At 36.7% G+C, this 15,646-nt stretch overlaps 1 protein-coding gene across 3 annotated transcripts in view; it reads right to left on the bottom strand.

Annotated features, from left to right (window-relative positions):
* Positions 1 to 15,646, bottom strand: part of myo1d (myosin 1D) — a 113,469-nt gene that overhangs the window by 46,854 nt on the left and 50,969 nt on the right. For all 3 annotated transcript variants that reach the window (XM_044103193.1, XM_044103194.1, XM_044103192.1), the window contains 5 exons: positions 12,622 to 12,692; positions 11,533 to 11,607; positions 10,120 to 10,252; positions 9,745 to 9,911; positions 8,462 to 8,669 (listed from right to left, as the gene is read on the bottom strand). In XM_044103193.1, coding sequence (XP_043959128.1) covers positions 8,462 to 8,669; positions 9,745 to 9,911; positions 10,120 to 10,252; positions 11,533 to 11,607; positions 12,622 to 12,692 — 654 coding nt within the window. The remainder of the gene's footprint in view (positions 1 to 8,461; positions 8,670 to 9,744; positions 9,912 to 10,119; positions 10,253 to 11,532; positions 11,608 to 12,621; positions 12,693 to 15,646) is intronic.

Genomic DNA, 15,646 nt, shown 5'->3' with positions numbered 1-15,646 from the left:
AAATTTGTATCGCTTCCAGAATTAAATTACTCTCTTTTTTTTTTTTAAGTAAGGCTTGTAATTTATTTTCTGTTCATGCAAATCATACCACATTCACAAAAAAATGCACCTCTATTGCTGTGTAGGCTGAATAATGAAGACCTTGTCCTTCATTTCTGCAATGCTGCAATGTCTCATGAATAAAAGAGAGAGAGATAACTGAGATGGCTTTCCCATGTGCTCAGGGTGATGGCAGTGCGAGGAACAAGGTGAATGTTTGTGATTGTTTTCTGGGAATAAGGTTAACATATTATTTCCATTTCAATTTTGCATGTAATCACTAAGCTGCTGTAAATCGGGCTCCAGCAGTTTTAGGTTAAGGCGCTAGGTTAAGCCTCACTATCAAAATATTGCTGCGAGAAATAAAGGACTCAGAAAGCATTGACATAAGGATGATAATGCTGATGTTAATGCATTAACATCCTGATGTTAAATATTTATGTTCAAAAGATGAAGAATTTTAGATAGATACATGAACATCAGCCAGCATAGTTCCTTAAAATCTTGCCAGAACTTTGTTAGAAGTTTTATATTCTTTGTACTTCTATGAATAACATCCTTTTATTATTTAGGCAAAAATACCAAGTGTCTAAACATCAGCTCCACCAAGACCCAAAAGAAGAGTAAACCAAAGGTAGAAAGGAGATGGTTCACCTTAAACATGATCTATTAATTATCAATACTGGACAAGTATGACAAAGAAAATGTAACGATTGTAATGGTGAACACATTTCATTTCATTCAGATTTCATTTAAATTTCTTTTTTTTTTTTTTTGGATTGCAACAGCCAAAAATAAATACATGACTAGACTAAACCAAAAGCAAATTAACTAAAAACTAAAGCAATCCACACCAGGGCAATTACAAAATGAGAAGCTTTTTTTTAATTTGGCAGCAAATAAAGGTTTTTCAGTCACACATTAGGGATAGATAACCAGGAGTCATATATTTAGACACTGTTACATCCACTAGAATACAATAAACTCCTTATATGTATGAACATGTAAGAAGGTTACTTGTAAATGTTTAGCAAATTTGTTGACCTATAAAACTGGTTTATAATTTCTGTAATTATTTATATTAACCTAAACTAACCCACTGAATAACAATAACTAACAGAGTCAACATGAGTTTTCTCTTAGCTACAGTTTGAGTGCCTTTCTAAAATATTGTCTCCTTTTTAGCTGTTTCAAAGAACCATGATCCCCAAACTGCATTGCTAATCTGGACTGGCCTGTAATAGTCAATAGAAAATCTAAAATGAAACATAAAAGGTGTATTCTGCACACAAATCCAGATATGCTAGATTTATCTTAAAACATCAGCTTGCATTGCCAAAAGCAGCTGAAGTAGCTTATTTCTTTGGATAGCTACATTAGCACAGTTCCTGGTGGACTAATGCTAAAAAGAGAGAGCAAGAAGATGCAGAGCTTCTAAATAATAGATGGACTTTTAAGTAAGGGCTGCATATCAGTATCATTGTGCACATTAATAATATTGAAAGGGCTATTTAAAATGTGATATTTCCATTGCTATTTCCAGTTATATATAGATATTTTGCAAGTTGAAAAGAGATTTAGCCTCACTGCAGTACATGCTGCTTTTAAATTCATCCATTTACTGTCTATACCCTCTTAACCTTCAATTAAAAAAATACAATTCCAATTTTATTATAGTTACTTCAACAATATGAAGTATATTAAATGATAATAGCTTACATTTAATGCAAACAAGAATTTCTTTTTTGTTTAAATGTCTTGCACTTTGTCCCAATTTGAAGGATGCTCTCCTGTCTAAATGTTCCAATACACAAATGGAAACAAAAGAACAAAACAAAAGTGCCCAACTGGGGAATTGATGAAAGCTCATGAAATATTTTGGCTGCCTAAAGCCCACATGGTGCACAGGTCTTTGCCAGATCAACAACTCTGCTTAGCGAAGCCATAAGTCACTAATTACAATATGACTGATGTCAGTGGTAAGAGGTGATACAGGGGGATAAAAAGAGCATCACGAAACAGATAAATGAGATGAGAGCAGACATAAACCCATTGCACTGTGTTTGGAGCCTCATTAGAGTGTGATAGGTACATGGATGGTGCAAAAATGGTGGGGGTATCTACAGAAGCCCTGTAGTTAGACACAACAATGTTCTGCCACAGTGTAGCACTCTGGCTCCAACGATTGAGCCCGGCCGATGGCGAAGCCACCCAGGGGGGTTTGAGGATAAATCAGGCCTGTAAAGAGGCCCCTGACAGTCTGCAGCCTCAATCTTTGGGCCAATAAAGCCATCTGATCATTATGGAGGCGGTCCTCACCAAGCTAAGGGGCTCTGGGTTTATGAGCCCATCAAATCCAGATAGGGGATCTTTTTCTGTTGTAACAAAGCTGGACAGACTGCTGCTGTTTAGGTTGAGAAATGAATATTAAATAAAAGCTAGGGCAACTCGGAAGAGCTGGAGGGTTTCTGTAGAGATACTGAGCTCCATAAAATACTGCATGAGTCTCACTGTGAGCTGCTATCTAGAAGCAAAATTCATCCATTTACTGTCTATACCCTCTTATCCTTGTAGGGACACGGGGGAGCTGGTGGGCAAGAGGGAGGGCAAATCTTGGGCGGTTGGCCAGTCCATCACAGAGCCCCTCCAATATAATCATTGTTAGTGTAACCACTGTCAGTCTATTTAAGTGCTCAAAGAACCTTTCTTTACATGCAAGAGATTTTTAACAACCAGGACCAGAGCTGGCATTAGTTCCAGTACTTGAAAACCGGTACTACATCAGCACTATGATTAACTAGGCATCTTCTTTTTAAGAGGAATAAACAGCAGGGAATCTAAATAGCCCTATCAGAATACACACTGCAGATTACTCCAGGCTATAAATACAATGAGGTGATGTACTTATGAAGATAAACACTTGCCACTACTGTACACAAACCAGTCTAAGACATGGAAAACAACCCCTTTATGGGATTTGTGAAAAAAAAAATACTAAATCAAAAATTTTATAAACTTTATTCTGAGAATGACCAATAGGAGGGCTGGACCACTGTCAAGTGGATGACTTTCCACGTCCTCAGGGGACATCAAACTGCTTTTTAAATGACAAACTCAATGAGGGGGGGCGGGCTGAAGGGGGGCTAATCAGGATTGTATCACAGAATCTGGTGAAGCTGTGAGGTTTGCTGACCTCTCGTTGTCAAAGGGAAACACTAGGAAGAAGCTAAGGGCAGCAGTCATTATCATAAATCAATGAAGGTCTCCTTTGAGTGGCACACTCACCAGTAACCCACAGCAATGACACTGGTTCCTCATCCCCTTTACTCTCTGCATTGGGTTTGAACTTTTACCTTAGGGGTAATGCCCTCCAATGATGTGAAACAAATGTGTTCAAACTGACTTGAAACATTGAAATCTCATTAAAGAGGTGTTATTGAAGAGTCAAATGAATTGGCTCCATCGATCATTGAAATGGCACTGGATCAAATAGTTTCTAGGTATATTGCCTATAGTCAGCAGAATAAGCTTTAAATAACAAACGTTAGTCAAACTGATCTGAAGGACAATAAAATTAACTGGGTGATTCATCTAAAAATACCTTGGAAAGATTTTGTTATTCATTGCAGCATTAGAAGCAATTTTTTTACATTACATGTGCAGCAAAGCACACAAACCTTGGGTGATTTGAACCATGAATGTACACAACGGTCTTTATGCCGGTGAACCTTAGATTTGCCAGAGAAAAGTCTAATCCACATAAATGGCACCTTGGTGTCTCAAAAACCATGAAAGGATTTAATGCAAACTTGTAATTTGAAGCCAGAGCATGTGAAAGTTTCCCTTGGATGAGAATTATTAAAGAGTTTTATTAAAAGTAATTTTCTTGTGTTGTTTTACAAATCCATCAAATGTTGAAATAATCCAGAATTAAATTTGAATGCTGATGGTTGATTCATGATTTCTTTGAGTATAATGGCACAGCTCCATGGAAAGAAAGTGTGAAAGTATTCACTATCCACATAGACTGATAAGTTGTGAGACTGATTGTTTTATGACATCAATAGAGTCTGATGCATCTTCAACTTTAATGCACAACTATAACTGACATAGATTAGTTTTTGTAATACAATTACACTGATTGGGTTGCATGGAATTGATCTGAAAATCTATTACACAATTTATGTTTCCATGCCGTCTCCTAGAGAAGTCAGGTGGAATTCACAGACAGTAATTTGACTTTATATATCTGTGTGCTAAATTAACCAAAATAATTGGCTTTAATAATCTAAGGTTATGGTTATTAGAGAAAAAAATTCTCCTGTTGCGATGGGTTCAGTCTATCGTATCTTGTTTATACATGATGATAGAATGGAGCGGGAGATGACTAGGTAGTCTGTGATCTTCGGAACATTTTAATATAGCATAAACAGACATTTTGGGCCAATCTCTGGAAATTTCTATCTCAGAAAAGGACATTTTACTTGTCACATTCTCAGTTATATGTCCCGAATTGGTGTGATTTGTGAAGAAAACAAAAATCAACATACAAAATCAAGGATCAGAGACTGTGTTTCTGCTGAGGTTCTTTTGTAAATTTTTATTTAGAATAAAGATGTGTGGGCTGCTGGGGAGATCCAAGGTAGTGCTGACTTTTTAGAAAGTCAGCACAGAAAGAGGTAAATGTTAGCAGTCCTCTTTACCACTCCGATAATATAGTTCCAAGGAAAGATTCAAATGACTACATTATTCATTGCTTTCAGACCTGATTTACCAACCGAGTATCAGTGGAAAGGATTAAATAAAGGTCTTCATCAAATCAACTTTTTCCTCTAGATGCTGTCCATATAAACCCCTCGTGGCTTCTCTATAAAAGCTGATGACCCATAACAAAACACTCCTCATGTCTGATAAACCCAGTTTCACACATGAACCATGTAAAGCTTTGGAAAGCAATTAAAACCGAGGCTCAGAGTACACGAGGGGGGTGTCGTCTCATCATGGCGCCTACTCTGACAAACGCTGACAGGTACTGTGATGTGGATGGCTGAGCTTGGATTTATGAAATATTCATTTGCAAACACACAGAGCAGGTGGGGGAAGTTTATGTATAATTTAAGGGCTATCTGTATTTATGTTGGACTCTGGAATTCTTGTCGTTTTTCTTCCTGTTCTTTAAAGTAGGAATAATGAAACTGCTTTTTTTTCCCCCCAGCTTGATGTCAGTGAAGGATTTCACAAAACCAGACAATAAAAAGAGTAGAAGGATGAGATGAACCCTAAAATATAAAGAAAGAACTCATAAATAGAGGATTAATTTGAGATGAGGAGAAACCCTCGCCCCTCCTGTATTCCGACTACACCCCCACCTTAAAGTAGGGGGCATTATGGTAATTTAAAGGCATAAAAGCAGAGACTTTTTCCAAGAGAGACCAGTTCATAAAGGCAGCAAAACATAAAACCCATAAAATACATAAATAATCTTATGGAACTTGAGTTTATAACCAACTTCCAACATAAAAAAGTACATAACAAAACCATTACAGTGAAACAGAAGGAGCATCCACTTCAAAAACAGTCACACTGATCAGTCTCCATTAAAATCAGCAAACATTTCTCTATTGATCAATTCTGACACTTTCAAGCCCTTTTGAATGTTATTTCAGTAAATAAACATGGAATATTGTTATGGCTAACAACACCTAAATCTTCTCATGCATTTAACAATATATTTATAGGTTTATATAAACCTTACTTTGACATTACTTCAGATATATGGTCAAAACAACCTCATATTCAATGCAGGTTGTAGCTAGAAATCTTCAATGTATTGATGCTTTTAAGACTTTTTCACAAACTGAATGCCTGTCGTTATATGTTCATGTGTATTTTAGATGTGAATAGAAAAAATGCTTTACTATAATCAAATTATTTTATGAATAGTCAACTCTAATTAGCCAAATTAAACTTGAATTTGTTTTTGTCCAATTCAAACTTTAACTGTGCAATGTAGATCTGAAATTCAAAGGCCGATTGGAAAGATTTTCCATTGCTGATGCTGAAGAAGATAATCACATAAGTGTCATTTGCATATAAATGGAATCTGGCTTTTTAAAACAAATCGAATTTCAACAGAATGCAAAGAGAAGGGCTGTGACCTGTCCTTGGTGTACCCCAACAACCGCTGGAGATTGGCACCTTCTCCAGGTGCCATTCTCCAGCACCTGCTTAATCTGGTTTATACCTGTAGGATGAAGAAGGTATACACCAGGGGTGTCAAAGTTAAATGGACGGAGGGCCAAATAAAAAATTTAGCTACAAGCCGAGGGCCGGCAGCGGACCGGGTGCGCGCGTTGAGGATCGAACGGGGGGTGCGCTGCCAGAGGATCGAACGGGGGGTGCATCGCATTTTTCAGACGGGGTGCCGGCTTGCTGCGGGCCGGTTCTAATATCATCCCAGGGGCCGTAGAAAATCTTCTCGCGGGCCGGATGTGGCCCGCGGGCCTTGACTCTGACATATGTGGTATACACAATGGATGGAAGGGTGAAAGAAAATGGACTCCAATACAGAGCCCTGATAAACTATTTTGGACATTGAGAAAACTGAAGAAAAAAGGAGTGTGAATGGTGGGGCCTGTTGTCTCCTGGTTTACACACGCAGCTGCAGTGTGAGCTGATACGTAAGCTGTATGCAGAGTCACAGATTGTTTTGTTTGACAGGGCAAACTAAAAGGAATTAATATAAATCTGTGAGGTAAATAAGGACAAGGAGAATGTCTGTGCCTCAGTCATACAGCACTAACTTTGGCACCGTGCCGCCTGGCATAAGGTTGGATGGTGTGCCGGGTGCTGATAAGCGGCCTGCTTGGCACAGCAGATCAGACTCCGACTGGGATGTTTTCTGAGTAGCAGCATGAAAGATACAGAAGTCTATTCTGCTGTCACGCTTTTATTTGACGCTCTGAAAATATGGAGTGCGTGAGCATGCACATAATGAAAGCTTTGCTTCGACACTGACCGAGGACAAGATTAAATACAGTTTCTGAAAAAAAGTCAACCATGCTGAGCCATTTGCTTTGGTGAAAGAGCCTCTATTCCTCTGAGCTTTCCCTTTGTTATCAAAGCCGGATTAAACGTAGATACAAGATAGGGGTTTCCTCAGGGAGAAGAATCTCCTGGCGGGTCACATCGATCAATAAACAAGGTCAACCAATCATTTCACTACAGAAGATAATTCGCCTTGGAAAACCCTTTCATGTCAGGGCTTACCTTGACAAAGGTGCACACTGATGCTGTGGAGGAATATAACAACATAGTGGGGAGGAATCTGCTGACATCAAGTAATGACAAGCAGGCAATGTATGAATGCCAATCAGTCGGGTTCCAAGTCGGGCCTCACTTGCTTTATGTACGAGAGCTCTCTCACACTGTTGATAAACTGATACTGTACATGTGTGACTGTCAGTCAGAACTGGCTTCTTTTTTTTTTTTTTAAGCCGACATAAAATTTGCATTGCATATTCTCAATTTAAACCTGAGACAGAGTCTCAGTCCACGCTTACAAACCATCACATTCTTCCTATGCATACCAAAACGATGCCTGTCAGCGAATGCAGCATGATCACACCAAGATCTTGGCATTCTCGCTTGAAGGAAGTGTCATCAAATCACTGACGCATGAGGAAGACAACAACCACTCAGTCCAGTGACTCATCCAAAGATCAGAGCATATTTGTTGAATTCCACAATATAATAATTTTAACTGTGAAAACATCCGTCTGCATTTTCTGCAACCTGGAAATCAAAGGGGATGGAAAATTTGGGCAACCTGTTTTAACTTCACAGCTCCTACACCAGTAACTATAAAAAGGTCTAAAAAAAAATTATAAAAAAAGTGATAACATCTCAGCTCTGTTATTCTGAGAAAATACAAAAAGGATTTAAACATTTAAAACATTCAGATAAAGAAGCTTCAAAGTTAGAAAATTAAAAGCAACACCAATAATACAAGATGATTTCAGATTCTGAAACACCTGTGAGCTTTTCCAATTAACTGCAGAGTGACAGATTTATTCCTCTCAGAGGTTATCCATACGCGGAACGGCATCTGATGCAATCCAGAAGGAACAAGATCTTCGGCCTCGGAAACAGAGACAGCTCATAATCTCATTTCAAGGTTGTAATCAGATGATTTATGTTTATGGGTGGTAGCCGGCAGATTTAATAATGACTGATGTTTAAAATTGGAAGCTCTTTTATTATTATCAAATACCATGAAATAATAATTATCAGTTTGTTTAATGGGTTCAAATACAAGAAATAAAATGAGGGACAAAAAAGTAATATTACAACTGTACAGATTAAAGATTTAATTACATGACATATTAGCAATAAAGTAAATAAAATGTGGTCACATGATTACCTTCTGGAGGAAGACGACAATTCTTTGGACCATTTCAGCTCTCTGCTCCTCCAGGCTGAAGAGAGTACGCGGGGTGCGGATGAAGACCTTTGTTTTGCCATAAGCCACGTCGTGGTCAAACTTGCAGCCCTGCAGAAGCTTCTTAACGGCATCTTTGTCTGATGGCAGGTCATGGTTGGGCCATGTAAACTCTGAGATCATCTTGTATCTGAAGAAACCAAAGTGAAGACATGAAAAACAGCTGCATAACTGCTCCAAAGCGACATTTATTATTATTTTTAATATACTATTATAAACTATTTTAAGTTCCCTGCATAGCGGTATTGGAGTAAAGAGGTCGGAACATAAATGCACGTCAAAATTTTCTGATTTTTATTAGTAGAAAAACTGTGTTGGTCTGTCCCAGCAACAAAGTTGGAAGTTTACAGCTGTAAAATGAGAAAATTTGGAGTTCAAGGCGAATAAATAATTTTCCAGGGCAGTCAAGATGACCTTTTATAAAGAAGATAATTTTGTAAAGTGAGTTTCTGTTCATTTTAAATAAGTAACTGTTGAACAGCGCTACTTATTATTTTTCAGACGTTTACTCTGTTTTTGTCTAACTTTTAGTATTGTATTTGCTGCTAAATACAGATCAAAGCTTGATCAAATGATATTGAGCCATTTTTTGATAACGTACAAATCTTGGGAGACAGTAACTGCCTCTTAGAGTTGCAGGTCAATGAGTTTGAATCATGGTGTAAACATACTTCTGATAGCATGAGACTGGGAATCTAAATGTAAAAAGAAATGTAAAAAGATATACACAGTAAAAAAGAATTGTGCAGGTTATTTACCAATGCCATTGTAAAAATAGCCAGTAATATGCTGTCATCAACAGTTCTCTACAGCAATTACAATCATATACAGATGATTGAAGTGGCTTTTATCTAAAATACTAAATACTGTGATTGCTGGAAAATGACAAACTAAACCAAGAAAATGATGGGGTTCTTTTGAAACAGCTGGTGCGGTCATAGATGACGAGTTGGCAGAGTAGGAGCTGGATATTAAGGTTACGATACAGACATCAACACTTCACAGTCAGTGTAAACCCCAACGATTATTCTTAGTATCCAAATCTGTGGTGGTCATACAAGAAGGAAAGGCTGGACAATATGGCCTAAAATCAATTTCATGATAAATGGAGGAGTTCACCTTGATGGACAATGAATAAAAGATTAAGACGCTATTGTATAGTTTACTGAAAGACGGCCTCTATAATTCTTTTAAGGCTGTTATACCTCTGCAGAAATCGCTGATATATCTGTCTGTAAGCGAAGCCGGCCCGACGCACTCTGACGTTCTCCAGCAGGCCGAGATACTCCACCTGGTGGCGGCAGCGTTCGGGCTCAAACAGAAGAGGAGATTTGACGTCATTGGGCTTGATGCAGCGGACGTAGTAGGGTTCCTGTGGATTATAAAAGACAGAAGGTTAACGTAAGTCAAAAAGTCATGCACCACACAATAGAACAGCTTACAAAATAATTGAAGCAGCTTAGTGGTACTAGAAAACTGATAATTAAAATGGGGTTCATTTAATTATCAGCATTTCAAGTTGGTCAGATAGCATTTCAAGTTCATTTATGAAATTGGTTCAACTGATTCTGACTCCTCACCTTGCTGGCAAGGTTCTCCACCAAAGAAATCATGGAGTTTCTGAAGATTGTTGCTGCTGTCAGCGGCCGTTTGGTGACCTCTGTAATTCTCAGTTTGCCCTCAGGCCACATCCCCTTCAGTACTGGATTGGAACTATGAAGAAAAGAGAAACGCATAAGAAAATTGAAGGGATTGATGCATAAAGAGGAAAAAATACTATAAAATAAAATGCAACCTTAAGTAATAAAATTATTTGTTCTCTAGTGAAAAAGATGCACCATATGGTCTAACACAGATTCTTACTTTTAAGGAAACAGTTTAAATCCAGTTCTTGATCTATTCAGTCCACTAAAAATAAAAGCAGCAGCTTCCAGCTTTTATGTATTCAGACGCCAACACAACCCGTCTAGACCAACCCTGAAATTTCTGTTCATGCCTAAAGGCATTTTAGCAAAATGAACAGCCTTATGTTAAGCATCCTTTGTAAAAATCACTCAAATCCCTTAAATCTTTAACACCTTTGTTTTCTGTTTTTATTGTAATGGTGCATAAATTAGAGTCAAACCTTTGAGAAAACCAGTCTGCTATACGTGAGATTTTTTCTGATTTAAGATAGTTTTTTTAATGGGCTTAAAAGATAAATCAACATGTGATTCATTTGGACCAATTGATTTAGATCATTGGTTATATAATTCACTAGCCTTTGAATGAACCTCGTACATTCTTTTCAAAAAAAAGTTTGAACTTTTTATTAGATTTACATATTGGAAAGTCAATTTCCAAAGTACTAAAATACCTACATTTGGTAGGAAAAAGAATAACTTTGTAGGCTTTTCAAAATTAAATTTAAAGAAACTTGTCTGCTTTTTTGTTGTTCAATTATTTGGAAAAAATACTTAAAATACTTAATCAGCTTCAGAGCTCAAAGCTGATAAACTGATTCCCATCAGTGTTTTACTTCTTCAGTAGTGTTCAAGTAGAAACAGGAATGAAATAGTGAAAAAAAATGTACTAATGTAACCTATAAAATGATGAATTGCTTTTCTAGTTAGATGAAGGTATTCATTTAGGTTAAAATATGTATTATAACAGTATTATAGTGGTGTCTTTACTCAAGGTTGTCATAATGTAAGTATATTGTAATATTCCATGCCTACATTGAAAAATGAAAGATGGACATTTTATATTAGGAAACTTTTTTCAGCTACAAAATTTTCACTTTTAATTTTCCAAATATTTGCTTTAAAAGCTATGAACAATTGAAATGTACACAGTGCACACATGACTTTTAAGGATTTATTATGTCATATTTACAAGAACAAACTCAAGTTTAAAGAGTGTGGTGTTAGATGAATGTGAGGAAAGTCTTTGAATTGAAAGTGCAACGAGAGAGATAAATAGAATGTGAGGAAGTGTTTAAAAGTGTGATTCACCTGTTGTACAAAAGCCTCTTAAAGTCTTGGAACAGGGTGTCTTTGTTCTTATCAATAAAGCCCACCACTGAGTACCTGTGAAAAGGAAATGTCTGGTAAGTACACATGACGCTCACTTTAATGTTTGGACATACTGTCCTGCTTGCTGTTCTTTACCACCATCAATTACACAAATTGTGGTCATTAAAATAAAATGGGACCTTTTCAGCTTTGTTCTGCCAGTGTACAAAATGTCTGTTGCTAATGTACACCTTTAGATGATACACTGAGTAGGTGAAGGAGTTCCATAAGTAGCCAAGCTGTTATAATCCATGCTGTGAGAGCTTTAAGTCTCCTGCCTTATCCAACTGTGGCACTGGGATCAATCAAGGCTGCCAGCCTGGCCCTGCTCCCCTGGGAACCAGACACTTAGCCTTCACAAATAGGCTCAAAACATTTTCATGAGAGCCCTTATGATGGTTCTTAGTGTGTGTGATTTAATAATACAAGTCATGTTCAGGTGCTGTGAGTGACTGAAAACAGGTCGCAGCAAACAATGAAGATTACTCTTGACCTACAAATAACACTGATAAAAAATAAGGTAATGCTTAATACTGTTTTTTTTATGAATGCATTCTATACAAGTACATCTCAATAAATTAATATTCAAATGAAAAGTCAATTTGGATCATTAAACAACAATAGTGTGTTATTAAATTAAATTGCTGAAATAAAACATTCACATTTTTAATTTATAGAGAAGCATATTTGTCACAACAGATAAACAGCTGCACTCAAAATCAGCAACCAAAGATACATTAGCTTCCTATATCAAACGAAACCGTATTGAAAAAAATAATTTCTCTTCAGAGAATGGAATGGACAGAGTAACCTGGCTTAATAAAGTCTATTTGGTTAAAATCTAAGAAATCTGAATGAGAGGGCCTTCAACAACCTCAGTTTTTTTCTGGAACAACTTAATATTCTCAGCTTTGGTTCCAGTCAGCAGCTCTGAGACATGAATGCATAAAGGAGTAGAAAAGTGGATGAATCATCAGTAAAAGCTAAAAGCTTTCCCTAAATAAGTAAAAAAAAAATTAAGATACTTACGCCACGTCCCCTGCATAGTGTCTGATGCGAAAGTCTCTGTCGAACTCCAGACTCTTATCAGTTGGTGAGAGCTATAAAGAGAAGCACAAACAGTGAGTGGACACCACCAAAGTGAACACAGAGTTCCATAGAGCTGGATATTTCAATAGCAAACAGGCTAAAAAAGAAAAATATATAAAGGTTTTAATTTACAGTCACACTTAACACATTAATAAGGCCAAGCTCAATACTGATCATTTAAGCTATCCTTGAAAAATACCCTAAATGTAAATAAAAAAAAATCAAGCAGAGTGGAAATAAATTGCCTAATATAAAATTTAGACTAAACATTTTGTACAGATTTTAGAGGGTAATATTCTAAATGTTACCAAAATAGGTATAAATATTAATCAAAGGCAATTTCATTTGTCTGTATTCAGATTGATTGGTTGTAAATTTATTGTAATTTATAATATGAGTTGTATAAAATTTTTCTATCATTTTTTTTAAGTGTGTATAAACACATTTGAATATAATTAAAATTTTAGTATTTGATTTCAGTAATTTAATGTAAACTGAGCAGTAGCACAGTCTAAATATGACATAAGGGGAAAATCATGTTTCATCCACAGAAATATGGATTTTTTTTTGTTGAAAAGTTTACAATTATGTACAGTCATAAATGTAACCGTGTATTTGGGATTATACTGTCAGAGTTGAGGGATATTTTTCATCTTTTTATTATACATTTTATAAGATCATAGAGAAAACAGTTTGCATCCCTCTTTTTCACAGGTTGGATCGATGGTTTATGCACCCGTCTAATGGGATCAATATAGGCATGAAAAGGATACATGGATTTTTTTATGCAAAGACTGACAAAAATATTAGCTTTTTTTGAAGGTCAAATATTCTTTAGATTACATTTTCTAAAGCTTCTGTAGCTGGAATTTGACTCAGCAACCAAGCCCAGTCAGCAATACTTTAACACAAACTGAGCCAGAAGAACCGATGAGATTCTTATTTTGTGTGACATAAAGGCAGCTCAGCCCGAATAGAGAAGGAGGAGACATGTTTTGGTTGCTCTATTTCACTCTCTTTCATACAAACTGGCGACAAACCTGGTGCAATTTCTCATCAATCCAAACACGTTATTTTATCCCCTTAAACAATCAGGCTCAGCAGGACTCTTTTCAAGTCCAAATGAATTTACCATCAAAAATTTGTGCCAGGTCCACTTAAAAACAAAGCGTCAAGTCATCGGTGGCCCTTTGATCATAACTCTTCACAAGTCAAGCTGTGATGGCTAAACCGAGTGTCCAGAATGATTTGCAGAACTATGAGCATTACTGACACAGCAAACCCACTGGTGCAAGAAACACAGAGACTGTCAGGTTTGATTAAGTCCCACAGTAAATGAGCAAGAGAATAGAGAGGAACGTGCATCAATGTTAGGAAGTCAATTCAAAACCAGGGGGCAAACTGAGACAGCAAGAGGAGGACTGAAGAAGACAGAAGAGGAGGGAAATAAAAGTAATTTGACAGGTGGAGACATCAAGGGCGAAAACAAAGGTAAGGAAGCGTGTGATACTGAAGCCTGTATGGGAACAGGCTTCAGTAGCAGAGCAGAGGAAAGAGTCAAGTAAGCAGGGAGAAGGGAAATAATAGCAAATGGGACGAGAAAGAAATATGCAAGTGTATCTATATAGATAAGGACATTAACGTTTGATATCCACCGAATTAACTGAGTGAAACTTGTAAAGATTAATTAGATGGAAGCTTTTATTCAAATTAATTTAAATTATTATGGGTTACCATAAGAGTTCATAATTCAGTTTACCATAGAAAATGTAAAATTTCTATTTATATCTCTCATTGCACTCTGATATGACCAATAAAAACAGAATTTAAAACATAAATGACAGCCAACTAAAATGTATATCCAAGTCCTCTACCGCACTACAGTATAATGGAGTACGTTCTCATCAGGCAATGACCATTTTTGGCTTTTGTCGAGGGACTGAAAGTCGCCCAACTGTCTTTTAGGTAACTTTCATAATTGTAGCACTTTTCCATGATTGTGCATAACATAATATTATTATGCTAAAATTGTTTTTTTTATGAGGCTTGTTTATCAAACTTGGTGAGAAACAATTTTGGGTTTTCATTAGCTAAAAGTCACTTATAAAAATAAACGGTAAGTGTATTTGGCAATGAAAAGGAATGGTATGGACCTAATTCATACAATAAAATAACCTTTTTTATGATATTCCAATGTATTAAGATGAACATGTAATGAAAAGCTATTCATGGTCGATAAATGTGCTTCTTTGATGCTAACCATAGACCTTTAATGTCACCTGCTTTATGAATTACTTTTTCTACATCATATCTAATGTAATGTAATAGGTTTAGGTGGTACATGCTAAAATAAATTACAACCTTCTACAGCTAAGTTAATAGATATTTAGAGGCTAGTTCTGTCAAATCAGTCATTACAAAATGTTCCATTAGTTTCTGAAATGATGAATGACTCATCGGTGTGCCAAGAGCTCTCAGACTTTAACAAGAAACACAGACACACAATCAGTGGTGTATAAGAGGAAATTCTGCAAACATAATAAGAGCCTCAGATTTATTTTAGAGAGCTGAATGAACCAAGTCCAAGGCCCAAATCAAAACCACAAAGGGGCTGAAAGTACATCTTTGACGGATTTGAGGAAAACTCCTGGTGCAAATCAAAAGATTATTTACCTCCCTGGCAAAAAAATGTAAAATAAAAAAAATGTGCTGAAACACAAAGCTGGTTCCAGTTACTGTCAACAAGAGTTTGATGAGGAAACAAAAGAAATGAGTGACTGCCTGTGTGTGTAAGTGAAAGAGATAGTAATTAGAGAGCTGCTATAAGCACAAAAGTCTGGCACCATTACAAGAAGATGCAGCCCGTTATGAGGGGGTTGGCCTGAGTCTGTGCACCTTCACTCTGACTGAATTCATTGCTTTCTGAGAGAGTTAAGGGGTTCCTTCAAAGGGATTGTAGGCTGAT

The sequence above is a fragment of the Gambusia affinis genome, linkage group LG20 (assembly GCF_019740435.1).
Source record: "Gambusia affinis linkage group LG20, SWU_Gaff_1.0, whole genome shotgun sequence".
NCBI classification, from domain to species: domain Eukaryota; kingdom Metazoa; phylum Chordata; class Actinopteri; order Cyprinodontiformes; family Poeciliidae; genus Gambusia; species Gambusia affinis.
This window is presented reverse-complemented; position numbering and strand designations above follow the sequence as displayed.